Genomic DNA, 27875 nt, shown 5'->3' with positions numbered 1-27875 from the left:
TAATACTATGAACTATTGCTACTTTCTAAAAAGCTTTCGTTCTCAATCGGGTCAATCGACGTGCAAAAAGGGGCGAAAAAAAGAAGATGCTTCTCTTTTTTCCACTCAAAGTCTTAACTCAAAATTAAGCAATGCATTTTATGAATATGTATTCATTTTAATACATGCGTTCAAATTAGCTTAAATATTTATAAATTGTGTATACACTGGGCAACACTTTATGGCTGCTTATACCCTTTACTGAAGTGGACCAAGGACTTGCACGACTGTCCTACACATTTGGTATAAGTGTAGAGTGTAGTCGAATGCTTATTAATGCTAAAAATAAATTTTGATGGTTCGATTCGTGAACCTGGCTTATCACATTCCTCAACTCAACTTCAATTTTTCACATTCCTACTAATTTTATTTGTCGTTTTCCTCTTCGAATTAACTCCGAAATGAATATAATTGCTAGTGTGAATGTTACTTTTAGAACAACTATGATTCAGTTCCGATTTACTCTTCTTTCTGGTTCAAACCCATTTGTTTTTAACTCCCACATGAAAAACTTGCGCAAATGATGTGTCCTCACTTTTCATAGGGTATCCGACTGTCGTTAACAACTCAAAATGAAACTGCAATCGTTTTTTATTTTTAAAAATCGAAGTCCCCGAATGCCGTCAATAAATGCGCCTGCACCAAATTTGTGTATTTTTTCCACGCAAATTGCAATTTAAATACTTTTGTATGTAAATATTTATATTTATGTATTATGTGCCATACATATTTATATACGTACGTATTTTTATACACACATTCATTGTATGGGGTGACTAATGCGAATTTTTATTTTCCATTCGCGTTTTTAATGCATAATTTTGCTGCTGTTCTTATTTTGTTTTTTGCTTTGCTTTTCTTGTAGATCATGTCACGAAATGTTTTCCATTTTTGTAGCGCTGCATATGCATTTGCATATGTATTTATATTTATGCATCTGTGTCTGTGTCTGTGTGTATCTATAAGTTTGTCAAATGGGTCAATTAGCTGGCGTTTTGTTTGTTGTTTTCTAGTCGCCGCTCACTTTTGCGAATTGCATTGCGTTTGGCTTTGATTTTTGTCCTTAAACGTCCGACAGCTTTATGGATCAGCTTGGCTATATATATATTCATATAGATATGTATATCAGCTGCTGTACATCATGTCGCCTTGGCCTGCAGTTAGATACAGAGAAAGCTCAAAAGCACAGTTAAACATTAAGGCATAGCTCTACTATTAAATATATAATTTTGATATTATATTATATTCATGAATTCATGATTTTCCAACTTAATATATATTTATATGTTTATAGGTGGGATGAAAATTTATATGTGATAACTTTCGTATAGACGTAGCTGTTATTTTATTTTCATGCGCGTTTTTCCATTAGATAAAGATACTTTTTGTCAAAAAAATCTTTTCTTTGTTTATATGAACTAAAAGATACGCTTCGATATAAAGCTAATAGGATTCGCAACAAAGTTCTCACAAAGCAATTTTCATCAAAGTCAGCTATCCGTTAGCCGAACTTTCACTGTACTTATAAACTTTTTGAAGATTCTTAAGCAATCGAGCGCGGATCGTTAATCACCTCAAAATTGTCGCTCTCTTTCTCACCAATTCGCGCACCTGTAGAGTCAAGCGAGCACATTCATGTGTGTGTGTGTGTGTGTGTGTCTATATGTTTGTGTAAGATGAGGTCACACTCACACACACACAGACAATGGTAAAGTTAAATGTCGTCTACCTTATGCTTCAGTTCTTCTAAAGCTTTGCTAATTGTAAGCGTATTTTACACAACACAACAACAACAAATATATATACACAAAGTTGTATGTTTTGCGTTTACCCTTTGTTTGGCATATTCGCATGTTTTGGCAGTTTTCGTTGTTGTCGTTATTTTTGGGACTTATCGTGGCGGAATAAATAAACTTCGGCCACAAAACGCAGTCAGCAAAGGTTTCGTTGAACTTCGTTTTCAGTCTCGAGTTGACGCTTCAGCTCGTCGCAGCTCGTCAAATTGATAATTGCGCTTTTGTATATATATATATGTATATGCGTGCATACATATTACTATAAATATATTTTAAATTTTTCGATCCATTTTAATCGGCCTAACTTTTCAATGCTTTTTTATTAATTATTTGTATCCATTTACTTATTTATTCCCTTTGCTCGTGTTGCAGTCGCACCGCTTTTGATCTTGTGGGCTGCGCCGGGCTGATAACGTAACAAATAACGCAAACAGCTGTTTTACCGGCATTTTAACACACCACACATTTTCAGTTTTTTCTTTATATTCAGCTCTCTCTCAATTCAGCGTCAGCTATTCACCACACTATAAATTCAACACGTTAGCAACATTTGTTGCCATAGACACCAAGCGCAACATGTTTACCAACAAAGCACTTAGCCAAGACAGCAACCGTGTTGGCTAAGCTCATATTCAAACTATGTGTTAAAAAGCTTTTCATGAGCTTTTTAACGCTGTAAATGCTAATTGTATAATTTACATTATTTATTAGCATAGGGGATACTCGAATCGCAAGACTTGCAGATACCACGTATGAAAAAATTTGATAATTATGCAATAACTCGTGTAGAGAGTTCTCCAATAGATGTGTTACTCAAATTGGAATGGGATTGCTTTATTTAAAGAATGCTTGTTATTGCCACTTTGCTTATCAGTCCATTGGTATGTGAGTGTGTGTGTGTGTGTGTGTGTGTGTGTGTGTGTGTGTGTGTGTGTGTGAGTATTTTTATAATACATTTTAGAACTGAGCGCAAAACAAAACTTTATCAATTAAAGTAATCAAATATTTTATGGGCTCCCGCTGTCAGCAACTGCTAATCAGCCCAGACGAAAAAAAAATAAAACAACAAAAGCAACCAAATAGAACGATAGGGCCTTAAAAACATCGTCAATAAGTCAAAAGAAATATTCAGTCTGCTTATTGCTCATTTCAAGTGTAAAACACGTATCGCAGTCGGAAGGCAACATTTATTTTGGAAGGCACCAAATTATTAAAAAACCAACAAGAAAACTAAAACTTAAACCATGTGTCTCAATGAAGAGTACAAGCATATGCACATTTATCTGGCGGTTCGTGTTTATTCCTATTAAAACCTATTGTCAACTTTCTATTCACATGGCAAAGTGCTAGAAAAAAAAAACTAAAAAAAAAAAAAGAAACGCAAATTGAAAAATCATTTGACTGTAATTACGCTGCATTTCCACCTAATTACCCTCAGGCGCAACGAGCAAAAACTGCAAAATATGCGGCGATTATAAAATAATAAATATAAAAATTTACAATTTTTTTTCTGCTCGCTGGCGCCTTTTTATTTGTTTTTTTTATTTTTGCCGTGCGCGTTGCTTTATGTGCTTCTCACAGTGCTCGCTTGTTAATTTCCATAATTAAATACCGTTAATTACGGCTTATGCTTGCCAAATGTGCATAAACTGTGCTGCCCCCTGTCGGCGAGCACAGCTAACTAGGCGTCGCTCGGACTCACCACAGCAGCTACCGCGTGACAGAGAGAGGCGCAAATATTTATGTGTGTGTGTGTGTCTGCGAAAGAGAGTGCATCTGGCAAAGTTCAGATGTCAAGCCGATTGATGAGCGGCTTGGCTGTGTTAGAGTTTGGCACATTTCGTTTTTTTCATTGAACGTGACACGATGTAACATGAATTATTCGGGATCAGATAAATAACAATTCAAAAAGAGCTTAAATAAAATATTATATTAAGATTTTCGAATTAATTTTAAAAGCGAATAATGAATAAATATATAGTAGTAAAAGTCTTAAAAAAATATTTAAATAATTGACCAAATAAAATAAACTTTTGCAAAAGTCGTGTTGTGCCGTCATGCGTGTATCTCCACTTCGAGTCCATTGATATTGTTTAAATGCGACACGCTCCCATCTCTAGTCGTGAGTGTGAGTGTTGAGTGCAAATGTTGATAATGAAAGCGCAATCGAATGCCGCGTCCAAAAGATGACACAAATGAACGGTTATTAAAATTTTGGGGCGTTGTCGCTTTTAACCGCAAATGCGCAGGATACTTGTGCAATATGTGCACGTGTATCTATGATACACATATATATGTATCTATAAGATACAAACTGCAGTTGGCCACTTGAGTTAGCAGTTTGCTTTGTTGGTGGGCACAGACTGAGGCCTGACTGACTGACTGGCTGACTGAAGGCTTGACGAGCACATGATTAATATGCGCCACAGTCACCACACTTGCCGCTCGCCTGCGCCTGTCCGTGTGTATCTCACAGATACAAAATGCACTGAAGTGATCTGGCTCGGCTCGTTCGTGCGGCTGTCAGTTCAGGTGTCATCAAAATCTTTACGAGGCTTTATTAATGACGTTCGCCAACCTTTTAGCCTTAGTCGGCAACTGAGTGCAGCATTTAACTCTGAGCCTTTCCTTTCCTTTCCTTGTTGTCGCTCTCCGTCTTCTTCTTCTGCTTGATTTTTTTTTTATGTTTTTCCTTTGCACTTTCTACCGCAACCGACATTTGCTTTCACTTGAGACTTTTGTGATTTGCCGCCACATAGAATAGCCGAGGATCAAAAACACATTTATCTTGCCACAAAATCGTTCGATCGCCTTTTGGCTTTTTGCGGTTAGCTCTGTTAATGGCCCACTAATTGTTGCAACAAAATGCGGCAAGTGTCAATATTTTGATGCACATAAATGTTGATTGATTAACACCGAACTTGCCACCACGAAACGATTACCAAACATTTGTTATTCTCCAAGTAGAATCTAATCTGACGCCTTATCGCCCGCCAAGAGGGCCTTATCAATGTCGACTCCCTGTCGACTACACATGCAGATTTACAAATGTCGTTTATTATTCACAATTTATCAAACAGCTCCGACATAGTCGAGGCACACGTGTCGTCTTGGCCGTCTTGATATTTTGAATAAAATTCAATTCAATTTTATTACTGCAACATTCAGAATCCAAGGTCATTCAGATACATTTCAATCTCATAGATACATGTGTGTGTGTGCTTCTTAGCGATAGACTATTGCACTTTATAAATGTGTTTTTTATCAGTTGACGGCTTTATCGCTAAACTGTGCTACTTGTTGCCTCTTTCCGCCTGCCTGCCAGCCTGTTGTGAAATAGTTTTTTGCAAATGATCTCTGCAAAACATCGGCAAAGATTGCGATCTTACACTTGAGAAAATAAATCTAACTAGAAGGCAAAGCGTTTTTATTATAGATAATAAACATTTCCTGATGGGCCTAACAGATAAAGTTTGGAATTAGCTTATTTTAAGTGTTGCAAAAGTAATAAATTTCTTTATTTTTAGCCACACATAATTTTCATATAAATTTATGCAAATTTTCAAGATAAGTCTCGCAGTTTTGCATACTAATTTTTTGTCCAAACTTACAAATCTATTTAGTCTATATTTATTAATATTTATTTATAGATTCTGAGTCTGACTTTTTGTCCAAACATGCAAATCTATACAGTCTTTATATATTCATATTTTTTGATTCCATCAAAAACGTCACGTACTTTTCTTAAGTGGCCTTTGAAAAGGCTATAAATATCTGTGATAGCTTTATCGGTCGGTTACGTACTAGGCTCTAAACAATAACAATTTTATTTCAATGGGGTATCACTCTTATATTTCGTGTTCAATAAAAGTATGTATTAGTCAGAACTTTAGAACTAAAATGGGTTTTTCCTTTAAAAAAATTCATTTTCTTGAGAGTATTTAAATGACCTTGGCGAAAGGTGAAATGAGCTCATGTTAATTTGAATGTTAATGTTCATGGTAATGTTAGTGTTACTTTGTTACTTGTTACTTTTTTATGTATTGGTAACTGTACATGTGCACATTCTGAAAAGCTTAAGGGCAAATGCACTGCATAACTAAGCTGAGCTTTAAGCTCATCAAACTTGATTATCTGTGTGACTTAGGTTAAGATTTATAAGATGAGCAGAATTCTCTTTAACTGACTTTTATACACATACCCTGCATCTTTCGGCTAAAGGCCGAAATAGTTCCTTTGCCTTCTAGCGATAAGCAATGTTCTGTCGTTTACTTGCACGCCCTGAAACTGAACGATAGTAGATCCCTAATAAGCAGCAGTAGCAGCAGGGCTCACTCAAGCCGCCCGCTCCCTGTCTCCCTCTCCTATCAACTGTCTCCCTCTCTTTCTCGCTACTTCTCAACTACTCGCTTCCTCTCTCTGTCACTCGTTTAATTGCTCATTTTTAACGAACATGCGCAACGCGCAGCATGTGCACCGTTTCAAAAGGGACCAATCCGGCACACACATACACACACACTCATCCTCCCTAGGGTGCAGTCGCGTCGCTGCCAGCGTCGCTGTCAGCGTTGCGCGGCAGCAATTGATTGGGCTCAGAAGCAGCAGTCGGCGGCGGCGGCCCTTTTTGGACCGAGGAGACCAATGATGCCGCCGCCATGCTCGCTCGGATACTGCTGACTAATCCAGGAGATAGGCGTGGTCCCACACACACACACACACACAGAGAGAGACACAGCCGAGCACAAACACACACACATGAAAACAGAGCCGATGATTGATTGCTTTTTGTTTCACGAACGTGCAACATAGCGCAGAAAAGTTCAAGAAAGCCTCACAATGCGTCCGAACAATTTCATTAAAAAAGCGAATGGAAGGGAAGAAGACAAAAAACTGTCGCTTGGAAAATTAAATAATAAAAAAAAAAAAGAAAGAAATACAAAATGCGTGCAGAAATAGAAATATATATGTATGCAGAGGGAAATGCTAGGGAAAATCATTTTAATTAAGCCATCAATGGCATTTAATGTCATGATTTGGTTGAATGTCTTTTTTTCATGTTATGTTGTGTCATTGCCCGGTTGCCTCCCGGCGCTCTAATGTGCGCCATTACCCTGTGATTATCCCCGCAAAACCAAGCAAGCAGGCTCGTCTAGTACCCTGCAACTACCTGCTGTCCAGTGCAGAATTTCCGTGTTGCTTTGCCGGCTTAAGACGCCCAGTTTTCGTTCTCTGAATATGATTTTGTATCTTCTTCTGATTCTTTTTCAGCTTGACTTGCTGGCTGGAAAAGGATTAAAATTTGGCTAAAGTCTGGCTACGGCCAGCGTTAATAATGCATCATTAACGCTTTAATTTGAGGCCACAAAAATTTCGGCATGAATTTGCAAATATTTCAATATGCACTCACATCAGACAAAATGTGTCTGCAATTATTTCCAATTTTTATGCATCTTTTTTTTAAGTGTATAATGTCTCTGAGCACAACATATAAGAATTGTAGCCGATAAGGTTTCGATTGTTGTAAAAATAAAGAGAAAGACAGAAAGAGAGAGGGAAAAATTGATAAGAATTCGCTCTTTGTTATGAGCCCATACTCTATAACTGGCTCTGAAGAGCATTGGCATAGTTAATTTTATCTGATAAATTTGTATTTGCCCTTAACACTTGGCTCGTAAGTTTAGGCCAGAGGTTCGACCGTCGGGCCCGCTGACGTAGTTTTTATCTACAGACACGGCTTATCAGCGAAAAAAAAAAACAAAAGGCGCCTTAGAAAATGTGAAAAAATATATAGCTAAAGAGCAGAGTCGTGTAATTTCTGATTCATAGTCAGTCTCTCTTTAGGAACTGGCCCAAAAAGACGACATTAAAGAGCGCAAGCCAATTAGCCAAATGCAAAAACAAACTGAAATTCCAAGTGAATCAACGGAATTTAAGTGTTTTATCAAAAATATTAATTGAAATATTATCTATTCAAATAAAAAACAACAACTGCCTAGAAATATGAAAGTGTTCATCTATGGAAAATGTCTTGTAAATAAGACTTTACGTTTATTATAGTAATATTAATTATATGTATATCGTTTGTGCCCGCAATTTATTGAAATAGAAAAACTTTTCTAAATGTCTACTAATCCCTTAATTATTATATCTTACAGGAGAGTGAAATAGCCGAGGTACTTTACAAGCAGGATGTCGATTTGGGCTTTAGTCTTGATCAGGAGGAGATTATTAATGCCTCCTATGCCAGTGGCAATAGTGCTGTTAAGCAGCGCGCTGAAGAGGCGGAGAGCAAGAAGAAAAAACCCGAAGAGACCGATAAGAATGCCGATGATACCGATGATATCGAGAAGTTGAAAGCCTTGGCAGATCTGCATCAAAATGAGGCAAGTAGCTGCAAAATTGACATGTGACTCACAATTTTGCACAGTTAACAAAAAAGTTAAACGTTAAGACGCAGTTTGCGGTAATGCATCCCTTATAATATTCAGGCGATTGCCTATCGATACATTTATCGATTAGCAAATGTTCGCTTATTATGGGAATATTTAATCTCAGATGGGTTTATTTTTCAGCTAAAAAAGCTAAAACTTTTATTTTCCAACATGAGTTCTTTAATTATTAACTTGTCATATTAATCGATAAGTTTATCGATAGGCATATAAATGTTATGTTAACTCTAAAATCCTAAGAAACATTTTCAAGCTACAAAGGCAAAAAACTTCATTTATTGAGCTTTAAATGATCATGTTTATCGATAAAATTATCGATAGGCATCGAAACCTTAAGCTATTGAGCTTTAAATGGTATAATTAATCGATAAATTTATAGATAGTCTCTATTTGACATTACATTACAAACTATAACTAACATTTTAAAGCCTAACAGAAAATCTTAGATTACTGATACATTTATTGATAGGCACTTGAAGAACTATTAGGCAATTCTTATATCAGAACTTTTGTTCAGCTTTTGGGTTAACTAAATCTGTGTGGTATTTAAATTGAAACCTTAAGTAATCTCTGGAAAACATTTACAGCCTTCGATTGATGAGAAGAAGCCGCCGCAAGACCTGGATGAACTATCGAATGAATGGAATGGCATACCCTTTACGATTGATAATGAAACTGGTAAGCTAAATATATCTTATACTTATATTCATAGTTGCTAGTTATGATTATGTCAGCCCCCTGGTTAATTACAAGAACGTTGTTGTTATTGTTGTTGTTTTTTTTTTTATAGTTGTGCGCAGACAAACAACGTGAAAGATTTATGGACAGTGTTATCTTATCCGAGATACATTAAAATTGGGGCTATATCTTTTTAGCATTACATTTCCCTTTCAAAAGCCAGAGATAAGCGGATTATAAGTTAGCCAGGTCGCACTTGTAGCATGGTTTCTTTCATTCAAGTCTTCAAATAAATGCTATCGGATCTTTCTAGGGTATACGAATATCTTTTAACTGTTAAAACTTTTATTTCTTAATGTAACAAGGCACTTTTTTAATATAAACTAAGTGCGCTAAATCCTGCCAAAATATTTGCCAGCTGCTGCTGCTGCTGCTGCCCTTTTATATTAACGAAAATGGATTATCCTGCCTGTTATAGCAAAGGGCGGTGTGGTGGGGGGAGTGCTACTGGAGAGGGAGGGGCACCACTGCTGAGCGACGCCATTGTGAAGCGTGTATTTTCGGGACGTTTTTATAAATGAATGTAGGCATTTTGAGTTGACAGGCACGAAAATTAAAAGAAAAATGAGCTTTTTCTCCACACCACCCCACCCCATTGGCGTTGGCATCGTTTGCCCGCATCCAGACTTGAGCTCGACATTTCTCCACCTTCATATGCTCCATTTGTCTGATATCGATAAAGCCGCTGCCATTGGGGCGGCCTCTGGCCTCGCTGGCTGCTCTGCTAATCTGCCTGGAACCGCGCCCAATTTCATATCCAAGCGGCTGCCTTTCAAACAAACTTTGACACGCACACGAACTTTTATTATTAACACAGCCCAAGTCGGGCCCGGATTGGGATTGAAATTGTAACTGAAGCGGGAAGCAGAAGGGAGCTGTGGCTGTGGCTCTGGCTCTGGCAGTGGCAGTGGCACAGCCAGTGGCAGTAAAAGTAGCTGCCGCCGTCGCATGCAACATTTTTCTTTTGAAAAATGAACGAAACATGATTCGCCAAAAATTACACTCATATATAATATACATATACACAGCTGTATATTTGTGTGTGTGTGTGCCTGTGTGTTTGTATAAGATGTATTTCAACTTTGGCCTATAAGCTGTACATAACATAAGACCCAGGGCCGTGGGCTAAAACCACCCAACTTACTGGCCACATATTCGTATCGTTTGCTCTGCCTGTTTGCTGCCATGGAACAGGCTTATCGAGTGCCGAAATTAACCCCCCCCCCTCCCCCCTCTCACTCTCCACTTAATACTCCCTTGTGCATATCCTGGCAGCCATTTTGCAAGATGTCTCAAAGCCACCACCAAAATCCAGCAGCAGCGGCAGCAGCACCACCACCAACAGCATCACGATAAGCTGGAAGTCAGCAAACGTGTCCCGTATTTGTATTTCGTATATCGTTAGCTATTCATAGGCATTTACGCTGCTTCTTGTTATTAATTTTTATACCCTACACTTGCTTCAAAGCAGGGCATATTCTCTGGTTTAAAATGTGCTATTTATACCACAGATCACCATCAGCACTCGAGTCGGTTTATATCGAGCATGAAGGCAACGATTTAGTAACCCCGATAACCCCCCGCCTCTTTAACATCGATAAATATCGATTACCTGGCACTTCATTTGACCTCTTTTTTTTTTAAGATACTTTACGAGTTAGCATCGCAAAATTTGCATCTTAGTTTCTTTCAAAAGTTTTTTCTTAAATTCAACGACTTTTACATTTAAATCTCAACTTCATGAGCTGGAAATGTTGTAAAGCTCTAACAACAAATGCAAAAGTTATTTAGTTATGAAATTTACAAAGTGTGGAGCTGAGGCCAGAGTTGGCTGGGTATTAGCTAGTCGCACACTTTCGACTCAAATTGCTATTTATTATTTTCTTTGGCCATTTATTAAAAATCCATTGATGCGCGCCCCGAAAAAGTTTGGCTCTGGCCAATGCTGTTGGTCTATGGCCAGATTAATATCGGATTCGAGGCACGCATTCACACGCTTTTGTTTGTATGCGTATGCGTATCCAAATTCCCCAGAGTGTTACCCATGGAATACCGTGTACGTATCTGAATGTGTACAGCAGACCCTTTGCCCGGGCCGCCGCGCCCGCTGCTGCGATATGCGGCATTATCTATTGTTCCATGCGTTTGGCTCTGGCTCTGGCTCTGGCTTTGGCCCAGCGACTAAAATGAAAGTCATTTTTGTATCTTTAATTTTGTTTCACTTCAATTACAGCCATAACTATCTATTGAATGTGCATGCACATGAATTGAGCGTACCAATAGATACTATTCCTTGTACTACTCATATAGTTAATTTTCGGCTAGTTCTCTGCTTCTTTGTAGTTGCCGAGTCAAAAGATCGCACAGGTATCTTTTAGGTGTTATGTTTTTAAAGTCAGCGACTTTTCATTAATTTCAACTTTTGTCGCCTTTTTCCCATTTTGCCAGAATCCTGCTGCTAATGAAGCTGTTGCTAGCCATTGTCCTGGCCACATAACGCCTTGTCATTGGCATATGTCTCGACGGATCCATTGTCGTAATTAAGTTGCTTGGATCTCATGTGCCGAGATTTGGTCTCGCCTTTTGATGGTTGTAATCAATGCTGTTTGTTTTCCTTCAGTTTTTTTTCTTTTTTCGTTTTAATATTTTCTGGTACAGTTTTTATTAATATTTATTTTCTGGTTGCGCTCCCAGAGATTCAACGATCCATTGAACGTATCGTTTGCTCACAAATCTGATTACATTGATTCAGTTGGAATTCAACCAGTTTGTGTTATTTTATTTATCTTACTTCTTAGAATAATACAACTACGCACAGTTGACAACTTTTGGAGCATGACTTGACACTGTGCACGCGGCACAAAACAACAGAAAAAATGCTCTTATTCTCAATTATGTTATAGATCTTTCGCATATACACCTATGGCTATAAATATGGTAGCTTAAATTCCATTATGCAATCAGTTTGGGCTGCCAAGCTACGCGGGTTTATTGACCACAGCTGAAATCTGATACAGCTAACGGCCATTCACACATGTCTAGAAGCAGAAAATGTTCTATTTTGATTGGTTACTTTAAGTCTAAAGCCATTTTCCAATACTCGTACAGTTGCGACAAAAGAACATTGCTGAACGATGCAAAGGAGATGTTAGTTACAGAAGGACTTAGAAAATGTTGCTACAGAAGAAGATTTCATAGGAAAGGAATAACAAACAATATATATTTGATATTTTCTAGTCAATAAATAAAAGATTTTTTCCTTTTCAGTAGTATATCTAAAAATCTCTCACTTTGTTCCTACGTTCATCCATTTTCCAACACTTGTACAGTTGCGTCAAAAGAATAGTGTTGCAAATCAGATGTAAGCTACTCGCTCATTTTGTTCAGTTGCACCAAAATATGTTCAATATATGTAAGTGTTGCAAAAAAACGTGTTATTTATAGAATTAATAGAAGAAAATAACCCGAATCAAATTAAATATGGTAAATTTCTAATGAAAATTCTCGCGCGCGCTTCCTTTTCGATTGGTGTTTGTCCAAAGCCAACGACAGTTTCCAACACTAGAACATTTAAAAAAAGTTTCATTTGAGTATAATGTTGCAAAAGGTGATGTGATGCATTCAAATTGATGGCAAACAAAATCGGAAAATAATGCAGATAATAAATACTTTTCTCATTTAGCAGATTCTCTAAAATCGTAGCACTTGTATTTCTAAATACAGACTGTTTTAATTAATCTAATACTACGTACAAGCCCAATGCATTTTCCGTTTCCAAATTTTCATTTCAATTGCCCGCATTTTCGACGTTCTCTCTGGTAGTTCTAGACGAACTCAAGGGCAGTGCAGACAAGTTCCACTTATTGTAACGACCTCGCCTACATGCAACAACAACAAAACAGAAATGATGAAAATTATTATAAAACAGCTGGTGCCCCGAGCGGCACCTATTGAGGATATGTCTGCTGCCCCCTTCCTGTCTGTTGTAGTGCAACATTCAAAACTCTGCTCCCTGCTGTCTGTCCGTCTGTCTGCTTCAATTCGGGCAGCATAGAAATTGTTAAAAAAAAAAAATTCTACTTGGTCAGCATTACGTTACAAATTTACAAAAAAAAAAAGAAGAAAATTTTTTACATGCTGACAAAAACAACAACAAACAGACAGACCCAGACAGACAAGTAGTGTGGTGGAGGGGGTGCATCAGAGGCCCGGTCAGACGCACATATTCTGCTGCATAATCGTATCGCTTTCAAGTGTTTTATGCTACAAAGCCTCTCAACGGCTGCAGCCTAACAAGATGCGGCAGGCTATTGCCAAAACTAGTTGAGAATTGCATAATTTCTGAAGTAATTCAATTAGCCAATTGACCCAAAACTGGCTCTAAGGATTACACAAACACAGATATGTACATGCACACATATATGTTAATTAGTTGTCGTTCATTCATGTCGCAGCTTCTCTGAAATACATTTTTGTCGCAACTCATGTGCTTTATTTACACACATTGTGTTTGATATTTTCAGCAATTTCATTGTTGACACTAGATCAGATCTGACTTGTCATAATTGTTGCGCACTGGCGCTCAATTTGAGGTTATGGTGCGGCGAAATGCAAGTTCATGGCATGCAATTGGCCAGGGGCCAGCCAGTGTGCGAAAGTGAAATGTCTAAACGGGAACAGTGTTGGCAAGCCACTTAAATATTCAAGTGCATTTGCTTAGATGTGCAGCGCTTCTCTTTCACCGGAAATTGCCTCAAATCATTTCTCTCTCTCTCTCTCTCTCTCTCTCTGTTTGTCGCTCTCTCCTTCTTTGCTTTAGTAGTCACAATGGCGGCTCAAGCTCTTTGAGCCATCGGACGTTCCAACAATTTAAACTAATTAAGTTGTAATGGCGCACTCGAGAAACGCTCCAGCGATCCAAACACAATCATACTCAAGCTTGGCTCGTTCAATATGTACATATATACAGATATATATATATATCTATATCTATATCTATCCACTCCTAAGTTTGAACATATGCCAGTCTCTTGAGCGCTTGCTGATGATGCTGCTAATTTTTCAACATCACTTCCCTCTCTCTCTCGCGCTCTCTCTCTCTCTGTCTATTTTCGAAGTTTACCAAATCCAAATAGTCGTTTGGGCCATATTATTATTGCCACGGCTCGCTCTTGTCTATTAGTTCAGTGGCCCACTAATGCATATTGCCTGCTCTTTTTTATTGTGATCAAAATAAAAATAAAAAACAATCCTCCATTTGATTGCGGTAATTGTGTTAATTTTTGTGTAAATAAATTTGTGTGCGTTTTTTTTTTATTGGGAAAAACTTTTGACTGAGTTTTTAGTTTATGTTTTTAGGTCAATTGGAAGGCTCACTAATTGGCTAGGTGTGATCGGGCGGTTTTCAAATGTTCACTTTAATTACATTTTTAGCGCACAACTTCTAAATATACAGAAATTGTCTTTAAAGACAAAAACATTTTAATTTAACTCAATAAAATGCATATAAATTGTTTAAATATATAAGAAAATGCAATAATATTACAATTAAGAATAAATACAAAAATAATAATAAAAAGAGGTATTTTAAAAGATATTACTTTAATCTTGAACAAACTGAATTTGAACTACGTTAAAAAAGCTAGGTAAATTTGTTTTAATAAATTATTTATTTGTTTTCAGTTTCCAACATATTTATATTTGGAAAATGTATTGTATTACATTGTATTAACTTTCCAATATATTTAAATTTGTAAGCCTTTCTACAAAAGAGCTGATACCCCAGCTAATCTCAAAGAAACTCATAACAATTCTCTACAATTTTCCTTTTAAATACATACTGTTTTAGTCAGAAAATGAAAGGCAACAAAATTAATCTCAATCTAAATCGAAATCTATAATTAATTTTTGAATACTTCTCAAGCAATATATGTACATATATATAACTGAGTTCAGATATATTCAAAATATTTAAACGAGCGCTTTGTTCGGAAACTCATTTTGAAAGAAAATCAAAATAGAATTTTCAGCTGAAAACGTATCATTCGAATATATATGTATATGCTATATATGCAGAGACTGTAGCTCGAATAAATTCAATATATTTATATTTTGTAAAAAAAGAAAAGAAAACTGAATAAGCACGAAAATGTCCACAATGCTCAGCGAATTTGGCCAGGCCAAGATGGAGATGCTGAATATATACGAGGATATGGCCAGCCACTTGCAGCTGGTGGTAGCTGAGCTGCAGGATATGCCCAGCCTGAAGGATCTGCTCAACGAACGCGTACGGGATCAGCTGCTGGCATGCATAGAGAGAATCAAAGCGATTTGCCCCATGTTGCAGCGCAAACGCATGAAGGTCGCTTTCTTCGGACGCACCTCGAATGGCAAGAGCGCCGTCATCAATGCCATGCTGCATGAACGCATCCTGCCCAGCGCCATGGGGCACACGACTAGCTGCTTTTGCCAGGTGGAGGCCAGCGCCAGGCAGGAGCCCGCCCATGTCATGATCGAGGACAGCGATGGCCAGAAGCTGAGCATTGATTGCCTGCGCGATCTGGCCAGCGCGCACTCGGGTCGAGCGCTCAGCGCTCACAGCCTGCTCCATGTGCGCTGGCCCAGCAGCAGCTGTGGATTGCTGGCGCACGATGTGGTGCTGCTCGATACGCCCGGCGTGGATGTGACCGCACAGCTGGACGAGTGCATCGATCGGCATTGCCTGAACGCGGATGTGTTTGTGCTGGTGCTTAATGCCGAGTCGACAATGTCGCGCGTGGAGCGCCAATTCTTTGGCATTGTCTCGCAGCAGCTGTCCAGGCCCAACCTGTTTATACTCAACAATCGCTGGGATGCGGCGGCAACGCTGGAGCCGCACTTGGAGCAGCTGGTGCGGGCGCAGCATACGCAACGCTGTCTCCAGCTGCTGGTCGAGGAGCTGGGCATTTATGCCAACGTCGAGCTGGCCCGCAGACGCATCTTTCATGTCTCGGCGCTGGAAACGCTGCGCCTAAGACAGCTGCAGCAGCAACAGTCCCAAAAGGTGGAGGAGGAGCGACGTTTTGGTGCGCCCGGAGCGCAAAAGCGTTACGAGGAGTTCCTCAGTTTTGAGCGCGAATTTGCCGCGTGCATTACACAGAGCGCACTCCGCACCAAATTCGAGCAACATTGCGCTGGCGGAGCCGAGATGCTGCTCCAGCTGCACGAACTGTTGCAGCAACTGGCCGCAGGCCTGGTCCAGCTGGGTGCCGAGAAAACGGCAGCAAAAGCTGCGCTTGCCGCAAGCTGCGAGTGCTTGGAAATGCAAATCATGCAGCGGCAGCAGGAGCTGTGCCTGCAAGTGGACCAGCTAGGCGAGGAGACCATCAAACTTGCCGCACAGCTGTTGCAAGAGCAAATCTTGCGTCTGCCCGTCGCCGTGCAGCAGTTTCGCCAGAATTTCCAGCCGCAGCTGCAGCGCGAATTGCGGCATTATCAGCGTCTGCTGGGCGCTCATCTCGAGCAGCAGCTGATGCAGCAAGTGGAGGCGCAGCTTGGCCAGCTGCTGCAGCAGCAAGTGCAGCAATTGAGTCCAACAAGCGAGCTGCCCGTGCAGCTTTATTGCGCCCTGGACTGCCAGCAGCTAATGTTAAACTTTCAAGCGGATCTCGAGTTTCGCTTCTCGTGGGGCATGGCGGCCATTATGAAGCGCATTCAGGAAAAGATGCCGCTGCCGCTGCTGGCGCCGCCGAAGCAATTGAATGGCATACACGAGGAGCACCTGAAGCTGAAGCCTGCAAATGACACTTGGCGTCTGCTCGACTCTGAGAACTCCACGGGCGCCATGCTGCTGCTGAGCGGCGTTTTGGCGCGCGTTTTGGGCTGGCGTCTGCTGCTGGCTCTGGGCGCAGTCGCTGGCTCCTTTTACGCCTACGAGCTGGTCACCTGGACGCCGCGGGCGCAGGAGCGCAGCTTCAAGGCCCAATACACGCGCCACCTGCAGCGTCGCCTGCGCGAAGGTGTGCCACAAACGGCGGCTGGCTTTGGCCAACAAGTGAGGCAACAACTGACGCGCTCGGTGCATCAGCTCCATCTCGAAATGGAGCACAAACGCCGCGAGCTAAATGAGCAGCTGGCGGGAGTAACCGATCAATTGGCGCTGCTTGAGACGCATCAAGAGAAACTGCGTACATTGCAGGCAAAGGGCGGGGAGTTGAGGCAGCGCCTAAAGGCTTTTCAGCTGCGCTATTTGCCAGTACATGATATCTAGAAATTATGGTATATATCTGTACCGTTATCGTTCGGTTTTCATTTTTATATTTTGTTAAATGCCGTTTCTTTGTTTATATCTTGAATTTGAATGCAAGAAATTGAGCTGAAGTCAAGGGTTATTAATTTTCTAATTACATTTTATTTGCTTGAATATTGTATTTTAATGTCCTGTGGAAATTCGAACGTTATGGATTCCTTTACATTTTTATTTATTTGATTACTTTATTTAAGATTAATTTCCATGCTAAAGCGTTTCCGTTGCATTTATTGTCTGGGTTTTAATTTGCCTCCCTGCTAAAATGTTATATTTTAATTAAGAAATTTTGCATTCGCATAGGTTTCTTCAGTTCTTAATTATTCATATACATGTCTTGAATTTTTTAATTTCCATTAGCTTATTTTCGATTAAAAGTTGCCATTGAGGCTTTTTATCCTGCCGCTTTGAAATTTCTTTAAGCCCACTCGTAACTTTAATTACTTGATTAGATCGTGTTTTTTAACTAAGGCAGAAAAAAAAGGTTCAAAAGCTGAAAATGCGTCAAATAGAATAGTAGAAACCTGTTTTTTTTTTAGCTTTTTTCTCATTGTTTTTCCGCAAGAAGCGCGGAGCGTCCATGTTAAAAAAGCAGCAGCAACAACAACACAGCCAAAAGCAAAAGTAACGCAGACGAATGTAAATACATATACACGAAGCAGCTAAGCTCCGCCTCTGCGGCACACATGCACACACACACTCACACATAGCAGCTGCTGCTTGTGCGCATGAACAAAGGCCGCGTCGCGGCAGCAGAAGCTGCAGCAGCACACACGCACACACACATGCACAGAGAGGAAGTGCATATAGTTGTCTCGCTTGCGCTTGCTGCTGTTGCGCCTGTTTAAGCTGGCAACGCCATTTCTCTTTTGTGCTGGCTTCGCTGCCGACGTCGCTGCGGCCGCCATGGTGCGAAGCCGCCGTCAAGGCATTTAGAATCGTATTTGAATTTTTATAAACGCTCGAGAAACGCTCAACGCTTGACGCGCGCGCGTTTGTTTGCTGCTAAAGAATTCGTTCAAAGAAGAAGAAAAAGAAGCCACGTTTTGTGCTGTGTTTTTTAACGTGGGCGTGCTTAAAAAGAAATATATACATATATGTATATATATATATTTATAAAAAACGAAGGAATTTTGGCTGCGGCAAATGACAAGTGACATTCCAGAAAAATAAAGTCAGGTGATTTGCTGGCTTAAACCACTGTGCTATAAACTGTGTAAAGACTAAAACTAAAAATATTATAAAATATATATCTAATATATATATGCAAACACAACAATAAATGCAACCACATAACCGCAACGAGTGTGGAAAAAGTGAAAGTCTCGCTATGTGGCATAAATAATAGGAGTTACCAAACGTTAAACAGGGTGCAACTTAGTGCTAACAATAGGCAACCCAACCAAGCCAGGCGCTGCCTCAAGTGTGACCATTGTGCGATTCTAAAAAGCCAGCGACGAGACGGCTAACAACAACAACAACAAAAAACCAAATAAAAACAAGTCAAAAAAAAAATAATCAACAAAAATTCATTTTCAATATCGAACAATCAGATTGTGAAAAAGTCTGCAGCGGAAACTGTTGTTGTTGCCGTTGTGATTGTTGATTCTGCAACACACACATAGCCCGACATTACATAATTGTCAAAGAGTTGTAAAAACAACAACAACAACAAACGGCATTTATTGCAACAATTTTGTGTTCAATCTGCGCAACAAAAGGCTAGCGAAAAAAAATAAACTCGAATCACACTTTTCGACTGTTGTTGCCTTTGTTTGGATTACAAAAATATATTTCACAGCTACGCTCGCATAAATTGCAATTGCAATTGCATAAAGAAAAGGTTTGTACGAATCGCCTTCGTTTTTTTTTTTGGTTTGATTTGATGGAGGTGCTACAATCTATTGATTTGACCGCCTTATTTTGATATTCATTTTTGTCAGCTGGCATTGCCACATTCCTATCTAACAAATAAGACCCACGTAGTTGTTGTTAATTATGACAGGCTGCAACAACTTAAGATGGTTTGCGATTATAGTTACAGAGTTTCTGCTGCTTATAGAGATCTATGCCTGATAGGGGCTGTTCAAATCGTAACTTATGTTATGTTAAGATAACTGAGATTCTGTGCTCAGAAGGTTCTGTTTATTTAGGCTTTGCTTTTCTTTGAATTCCTGCGACAAATTTTGCTATTTATCTATTGCAATATTGCAATTAGTTTTATTCGCACAATTTCATAAATGCAGAACCCAACTTTGTATGAGTTAAAGGACAAGTCGCATTTTGAATAGCATTTGCCTCAGGTATTTCCTTTTTAATATATTTGAACTAGTTTCCTTAAAATGTAAGAATTAAATGTAAGAAAAGGAAAACTTGTCATTCTGGAGAACCTCGAAATTTTCTATTAAATAGACTACAAAGCTCCACCCGCTCATTAAGCGTTATTCTGTTGTCTCTGCACAGGCTCAATTAGACTTATAAATTCATTGATCTCGAAACATAAAAAGAGGGAGGCCTACAGAATGTTTGTAAGTAGTTTTTCATATTCCATGTTCAAAGTTGATTTCCCTAACTTGTTCAAACAGTAAAAGAGTCTTGCTTATTATTAATTAAAGTCTAATAAGCAACTTTATCTGTCTATCTATATCTATATCTTGTTTAAAAAACTCCAGAAATTGGACTCCTTTTATTTGATATATGCTCATATGAGGTACAATTTTGAGATATATTCAAGTCAAGCATTTGATTGGGCTAAAAGGCTTTTATCGAAAGCGTTTTTTCGCCGACGGCATACGCCCCCCAGGATGTTTACCCAATTTAGTTGCTATAGCATCTGATTAGGCATGCATATTGGTTATACTGCCACGCCCCCGCCCACACACAAGCACTAGTAGCTGTTGACAATTCCAGGCCATTAAGCATTGGTTGAATGAAACTTCCTGAAAGGTAATCAAAAATAAAACTTGAAGAACGCCCAACGAGGCGACGAGCCCAAACAAAAGCTGTTCCATCAACGCCTTTTACGAGCTACGGAAATATTATAAGGCCGTATATGTGAACAAAGTCCAACACCTTTTAGGCCGTTGTCGCTTAATTGCTGGTGACAGACGGCACACACACACACACACACAGCAAACAAAACGCAAGGCAAATCGAATAATATTTTTATAGACATTTACAACAATGCGGCCAAGCCAAGCAAAACACGCAGGCAACATGGCTAAGAACAGAAGAGACAAACAACAAGCCCAAAAATGATAAGTAAACAGCTAACACACACACACACATGCACACATGCATAGTTAAATTACAGCCAAACTGTTACCAAAAAAAAAAAAAAGACCGAATTAAATGCCGGGCCTAAAATAACAGGCTAAGGCCTAGAAAAAACATGGCCAAACAGCCGTAGTCTGTCTCTGTATGTGTGTGTGTGTGTTGGCCAGAAAATGGTCGCAATGGAATGTATTTTGTAACCAATCGTAAGAACAACATTGAGAAAGAATTGTTCCAGCCATGCGGCCGTTTATTTATTCTAATTTTCTGACCCTACTCAAGTGCCAGCCGCAAAGGTCGTGAGCGTCGTCACAGCACTTGAGCGGACCCGACCAACTTTTTTGTTCCTTCTTTTTCCCATTTTTTTATATATTTTTTTTTTTATCTAGATATGGTCTGGTCGAGTGCCCGGTTTTGTGGTGCGCCCACCAGTTTCTTGCAACCGTTTGAGCCACATATTTATATTTATTATTTAGTTTGTCGAGCTACCACTTTCGGACACTACCTTTCGTGGAATTGAAGGTGATGTTAAGTAGTAATTTACTGATAATGTGGACTCGCATTTCCCATTTCGTTTTTCCCTACAATACCCCAATGCAAATATTTAACTTTTGTCAATATTTTGTGGCCCATTCTGCTCTCAGCTATTGTAAGCGATACAGAAGCTTTGGAATAGATATTTGATTGAGGTTCTTTTATACCCTATGCAAATGTGTCTAACAGGCAGTAGAAAGCAGCTCCAGCTACTCTCGGTCATCATCAAGGTTCGAGTCGATACTCTTGGGAACTTTAGGAGCTTTAAACTTGCCCATGTCACGCGCAGTCCGAATCATCGATAAGCGGCCTGTTTTCCAGAAAACGATAAGAATCTATATCGATATCATGTTTTTTTTTAGCATATCTGAATTAGTTGTAGGCTCTCGAGTAGCATATAGTTTTATACATCCCGAATATTTTAGTTTATGGATAGGCCCTCGAGTAGTATATATCCAAAATATTTTACCTTACGAATAGATCGATTCACTAAAGTCAAAGTTTGATAAAGATCGGACTACGAAAACCGAAGTTAATCAAGTTTGGGACTAGGGGAAGAAGAAGTGCATCCGCAGCTTGCCCGTAACGGCAGCTCGGCGCTCGGTACAGGGCATCCACCAGTCGAGCACACCCGACTGGAGCACTTTTATTTGTTTTGCTTATATTTATATTTGTGCATTTCGAACTCGAAGCTGTCAAAACGAATCATAAATTAAGCATTTACTTGGAATTGACTTTTCCGTACAGTTTTTGGCCATTTTCTCAGCTGCTTCCGTCAGTTGCAGGCATCTACTATGATCTTTAGATATTTATGATTAATGATTGTTGCACTCTTGTTTATTTATCGTTTTGATCTTTTTGATTTGCAATCATATTCCACTGGGAAGTGCTACTGTTTTTTTTTTTGCTTTGAGCCCAGTTTCGTTTCTTCTCTTGGGATTAAATATATATTTTTTGCTAAATTATTGATGACACTCTGGAGAGTTTTGGCTGGCATCAAAATATTTTTGTATATTTACAAATGTTTTCGAAATTGTAGAAAGGAAAGTAAAGTGGTTCGATGTGCGCCTCTTGGGGTCTCTAATGCCCTTTTTTCTTTAGTATATTATTCAATTGATTTGTGCCTGGAGATGACTTGACTTAAATGCCTATTCTTGCCACCCACAGGTGAATACATACGCTTGCCGCTGGATGAGCTGCTCAACGACGTGCTGCAACTGTCTCCCTTTCCACTTGTAGACGACGTGGTAAGTTCTGTTCCCTGCATTCCCTCTTTCGCCGAGGCTCTGTCTAAACTGCGAACTTTCTCTGAAAATGTTTTAGCTAAGCAACGATTCGGTTGCATCCACATCGCAGGCCGCTGCTGCAGCTGCTGCTGCCGCATTGAATAGCAAGCCAGCGACGCGCATTGTCTCCGAAACTGGTGAGGATTTGGCCTTTGTGGAGCAGGAGTCGATCGATAAGGATAACGAGGCCAGTTACTCGGCCAGCGATTTTGAGGATCTGCAGGACTCTGTGGGCTCGCCCCTGTTCGATTTAGATGACGAGGCCAAAAAGGAATTAGACGAAATGTTACAATCAACCGCACCGCCCTACCATCACGCCCATCCCCATGCCCATGCGCACCACCATCCGGCGCACCACCATGCCCATCATGCCCATCATGCGGCCGCCGCGGCAGCGCATCAGCGCGCCGTTCAGGCGAGCGCCAACTATGCCAACACCATGGGCAGTGGACCGGTCAGCGCCTTCCAGCGTCAGCCGCCCAGCTCGGCGGGCTATCACCATCATGGCCATCATCAGGTAAGCCCAAAATAAATGCATCTCGAATCCTGCGAGCAGCCAGTGCGGATGCGTGTTTTTTAAGTGCTCGCATCCGTTGTGCCCAGCCCCATCTCTTTGTATATATATACATATACATATATATATATATATATATGAATATGTGTATATAAGTATATATGTGTACATTTAAAGCCATTCAAGGATCATTTGCACGTCGTTTTGGAGTGTTTTTCATCTTCTTGATTCATTTTTTTGCCTCGCTGCCTGCTGCTTTGGACTTTTTTCTTCACGTGCTCCGTTCTCGAGCACTTGATCTTGGCTCGCATCATTGTTGTTATTCTTTTTCTTATTTATTTCTTTTTCGATTTTTTTTTTTTAGCTGTTTGTACAAAGCTTCAAATCTGGTTGTATATATCCAAAACCCCATCCACACTCCACGCTCCATCCGCTGCCTTCATCCGTTCCGTTTCTCGTTTCAGCCACAAGTTCGTCAATCTGTGGCTCGTTGTTGGCTTTTGTTGTAACTGCCTCATCAAAAAGATTGAGGCGAGCAACGTATACATATACATATATCTGTGTATATACATATGTGCATTTGTTGTTGCCTCATCTCAAAATTGTTGCTGCCGCTGCCGCTGCTCCTCTTCAGCTGCGCTCAAGTCTTGTAAAGATTCTTTTGGGCTACGCTGCCCTCACGATGTGTCTGATCTGTGTGAAGCTCTGTCTGGGCCTTGTTTCGTTTGTTTGCGCAGCTTGTATGCTCTGCTGGAGCTGCAAGTCCACCCCGCCCCCCTGCCACCATGCTGCCACCTATTGATATGATTTTGATTCGTTGCTGCAATACAACTATGCAAAATGTGACTCACAGCCCAAATTAAGGCAGCAACTGTACTAAAGATATTTATTTTATATATGTTTCTGCAGTCGAACATTATTTTGAATAGAATTCTCATGCATATTCATATAGTTATTGTGTTACTTGACATGTTATGATAATGGACTCTTCCAATTGCAAAGTTATCATAGAACTCTAAGGTCTTCCAGGTCTTGTAATAAATAATATTTGAAATTAATTACAAAAGTTCGTGTGAAAATATGCATTTTTGTATAAATTATGCATATTTCACATTGATCTAGCTACAATTTGCCAATTTCTGGCCGTCTAACCGTATGTTAGCAATCCTTTTTTACGCTAGGAACTTTGAACCTCCGATCAAATACTCGTCAATTAAAGTTGTTACACATTCTAATATATATAAATGTATATATAGATGTAAGTCATAGTTTCGGAACTGGACATCCATTATAGACATCTCTAAAGATTTCCGAAGATTTCTCCTCTGAAGATCAAGTCACAAAAATTGAAGGCACGCCCACTTTCAGCCTTCTTTTTTTTAGTTTTAGTTTAAATGTCACCTTCAGAAATAGTATCACACTATGAAAAATACTGCTTTTGGGTTTTAATTCTTGAAATAATTTATTATAATTAAATAAAATGACACTGTGATTGGAGTACTGCGCTACCAAGTTTGTATACCCTTATAGAGGGTATTAGAATCTAGTCATGCAGTGTGTAACGCATAGAAGGAGATATCTCCGACCATATAAATTATATAAGTATATTCTAGATCAGCATCAACATGTTTGTCGGTCCGTCTGTCTGTTTCTATGCGAATAGTCCCTTAGTTTTAAAGCTATCGTCATGAACCATTGACGGATCGGACTACCACACCATATAACGATCGGTCAAAAAGTAGGTTCCTTCCTTTCAGTTTTCGATAATAAATGTAGAAAAGTTAAAGTGCATGAATTTCTTGTAGTAGCTTTTGTGCGCTTGTTGATCTATTTATTTGGGTGCTATATGTCTTCTGTCCCCGGGCCTAATCCCACCGCAAATCCAGCTAAACAAGTGCAGCATCAAACGATCAAAACCAGCAAAACATGTGAATGAGCGAAGCCGTCTAAATAGTTGGCCTGGCTCTGTGGCACGCATCTAATGAACTCGAACAATGGCAGCTATTGAATAGATGCCAGGCCATCCACAGTTGTCAAAGATACACTCGCACACACATACACACGCACACACACGCACAGCTGAGCAGTCATGAAGTCAGCGGCAATTACTGTTAAGTCTTTTGCGTCGAGCCACACACACAAAATGCCGCACGCTGTGGTCAGCCGCAACGGGGATTAGAGGTGAAACCGCGTACCCGAAGCCTGACCCTAACCCTAACCCCTATGCTACCCTATTGTTGTTTTTTTTTCTGAATGCACAGCGGGTTGCTGCGGCTACTTGTTCGCTGCACTTGCAGCAAAGCCATTTAATGAGCCAGATGATCTGTTTTTGGCTTTCGCAGGAAGCGCAACGGCAAATCCTGAAAAGCGGCAAAGGCGACGGCTTAACCGCCAGCTACCTTTCTCTCCCTCTCCCTCTCCCTCCCTCTCTCGCTCTTCCCGCCCTGTCGCTCTTGGCCCGCCAGTGTCATTAGGCGAGCGGCAGGCTTTAGTCACTCTGTCGATCTTGATTATGATTATGTAATACGTGTGTGTGCAAAGTGTCAGCTTCCTGATAACATTTAATTTGCCATTTGTGCTCGTAACTAAACCTCTGGCTGAGCCCCAGCAGCCCCTTCGTCCCGCCGCCACTGTCTGCTAATTGCAATCACAATGCAAAAAAACAAAAGGGGGGCTTAATACAAAAACTTGGCTTAGCTCCGTGTTCATTAAAGCCGCTTTGTTGTTGCTGTTGTTGTTGTTGCTGCAATGCGCCACTTGACTTTTCCGCGTGGCGAAGTGTTTATTGAATTCGGTGGCACTTGCCGCCAAGCCAGCCCTGCCCCCTTCCCTGTCCCCCCCGCAAACCCTATCCGCCCGCTCAGCTCTACGCCTTGATTGCAGCTTTGACTCGACTGCGGGCACTTCAATTGCTGCTGCTGCTGCTGCTGCAGTAGCCCCTGCAATTAAATCTCCATTTAGTAAGCGCGAATACAACAAAAAAAAGTATCTTTTAATGCCTGCAGCTCTGTGCGACCCCCCCCCCCCCCCTCTACCACCACTCAGCCCAACCCTGCGGCGCCTTAATCGCCGCGCGCAGCTTTAATTATGTGAATTTTAAATATTTACAAAAAGCTTAGCACAAAATCAGCGCAAAAAACTTTATTAATTATTTTACAGCATCTTCGAGATATGTATATATATATATGTACAAGTTTTTTTCGCTGCTCTTGAGATTTCTGCTTTTTGTACGTTTTTAATTCAATTTATGTAAACAGTTTGATGGCTGTCGCTGTCCTCTTGAGACTCGTTTTGCGCACACATAAATCAAATTAATGACAAAAAAGCGCAAAAAAATGTAGTACTAGCAAAAAAATAAAAAACAGCAATCGATGTTGGCGAACAGAGACACAATCCCTAACTATCGGAGCTTGGCTTAAAACGTGAGATTTGGAATTTCCTTTTGGTGAAAGTTTTTTGGGAAATTTTAGCATCAAGCAATAAGCTAATTACGGATATACAAGTCTAATGGCAAAGTTAATTAAACAAATATATGTCTATTCAACAAAAGCAATTGCGTTTAGACAAACAAATATTTGAACAATTTCCTAGAATTTGTAACTAGTACGTATATCAATTTCTATTATGAATGAATTGCGCAATAAATTGTTATAAGCTAAGAAATTTTAGGAGCTTAAATTCATTAAAAAAGAACTAATTACAAGATCTCTGGGCATTCCCGCAATTGCCATTAAGCTCAGATTGTTATGGATATCTCCTAATAATATTGTTGATACCCCATAATAAGGGTATTCACACCAAGTCTAGAGAGCTAATATTGAATGGAGTTCAAAGATCTTTTCTTTAAGGGTAAATGTAACTTTCTTACACCTTAAATATACCTTTAAAAAAAAAGAGAATACTCTTGAGAACTTAAAAATTAGCCTATTGAAGCTTAAAGACTAATAGAGCTTTCTTAAAGATTTCATTAAGCGTCAACAAAACTTTTTTCAAGAGTTCAACGAGCTTTTCTAAACAATTTGAAAGAGCTTTTCCAATAAAATTATCACATTTTAAAAGTGATTAAACCTGTATTAAACAGCTTTCTTCCCGAGAAAATATATTTTTTTAAATTAATAGAGCTTTAAAATGTAAAATAGTTTGCTTTGGGTATATTCAGTTGAGTATGGTAAGGTAAAAGAGCTTCTCAACAGTACATAGAATTCCTAAGGCATTTATAGAGCTTCCTCTATGATTTCATAGAGCTTTTATTAAGACCTACTAGATCTTCACTTAAGAATAAAGAGAGCTTTTCCTTAGAAGTATCTGAGATATATTTAAGAAACTATAAAGATTTTTTAGATCTAAACTAAATTGATCCGTGTTTAAGAAGTTATTAAGATTTCTGAAAGAGTTCACAGTTCTTTCTTTATGATATTTATATCACTATATATTATATAAATTACTTTATTGCATAAAAGTAGAGCTTTCTATGAGACTTTGCTAGCTTAGAAGATTGAAATCTATTACATTCTTTATGCTATGATTTATTTTTCAAATATGAATATGAAATTTTAACTTATCTACAGTTATCGATAGGCTAGTAACTGGATGTGGGATTGTCTAAGAAATGTTAAGTTTATAAAATATATCCTAAACAAACATTCTAAACTTCTTTTCAACTAATCAAATGAATATTATTTGGATTGATTAATCATGAGTGTGCATAAATATGTATATTCGGTCTAATGCTAAGCTGCTTAAGTAATAAATATATTTGGGCCGATAAATCTTTATAGTTCCGATCTGACAGCTATGCCGAACATCGTGCAACAATTTCTTGAAACGGTACTCTGAGCGTTAAGTTTGACTGGAGCCTGAGCTAACGGCAAAAACTCTAATGAAAGCATGCGGCAACGCCTCAAGACTTGTCTCCATACATTTATAAGCATGTCTTTATGTGTATGTGTATGTGTGTGTGTG

The 27875-nt window shown here is 39.4% G+C and overlaps 1 protein-coding gene across 1 annotated transcript in view; it reads left to right on the top strand.

Moving 5' to 3' along the window:
* cnc (cap-n-collar) overlaps positions 1 to 27875 on the top strand; it is a 43445-nt gene that overhangs the window by 6975 nt on the left and 8595 nt on the right. Inside the window, exons 4-7 of the mRNA XM_064692253.1 lie at positions 7991 to 8218; positions 8872 to 8962; positions 22281 to 22360; positions 22437 to 22916. Of these exons, the coding sequence (XP_064548323.1) occupies positions 7991 to 8218; positions 8872 to 8962; positions 22281 to 22360; positions 22437 to 22916 (879 nt within the window). The remainder of the gene's footprint in view (positions 1 to 7990; positions 8219 to 8871; positions 8963 to 22280; positions 22361 to 22436; positions 22917 to 27875) is intronic.

This window comes from Drosophila montana, unplaced genomic scaffold (assembly GCF_035044405.1).
Source record: "Drosophila montana isolate Dmon_TW-CO22-7 unplaced genomic scaffold, ASM3504440v1 contig_3541_1, whole genome shotgun sequence".
Taxonomy (NCBI): Eukaryota; Metazoa; Arthropoda; class Insecta; order Diptera; family Drosophilidae; genus Drosophila; species Drosophila montana.
This window is presented reverse-complemented; position numbering and strand designations above follow the sequence as displayed.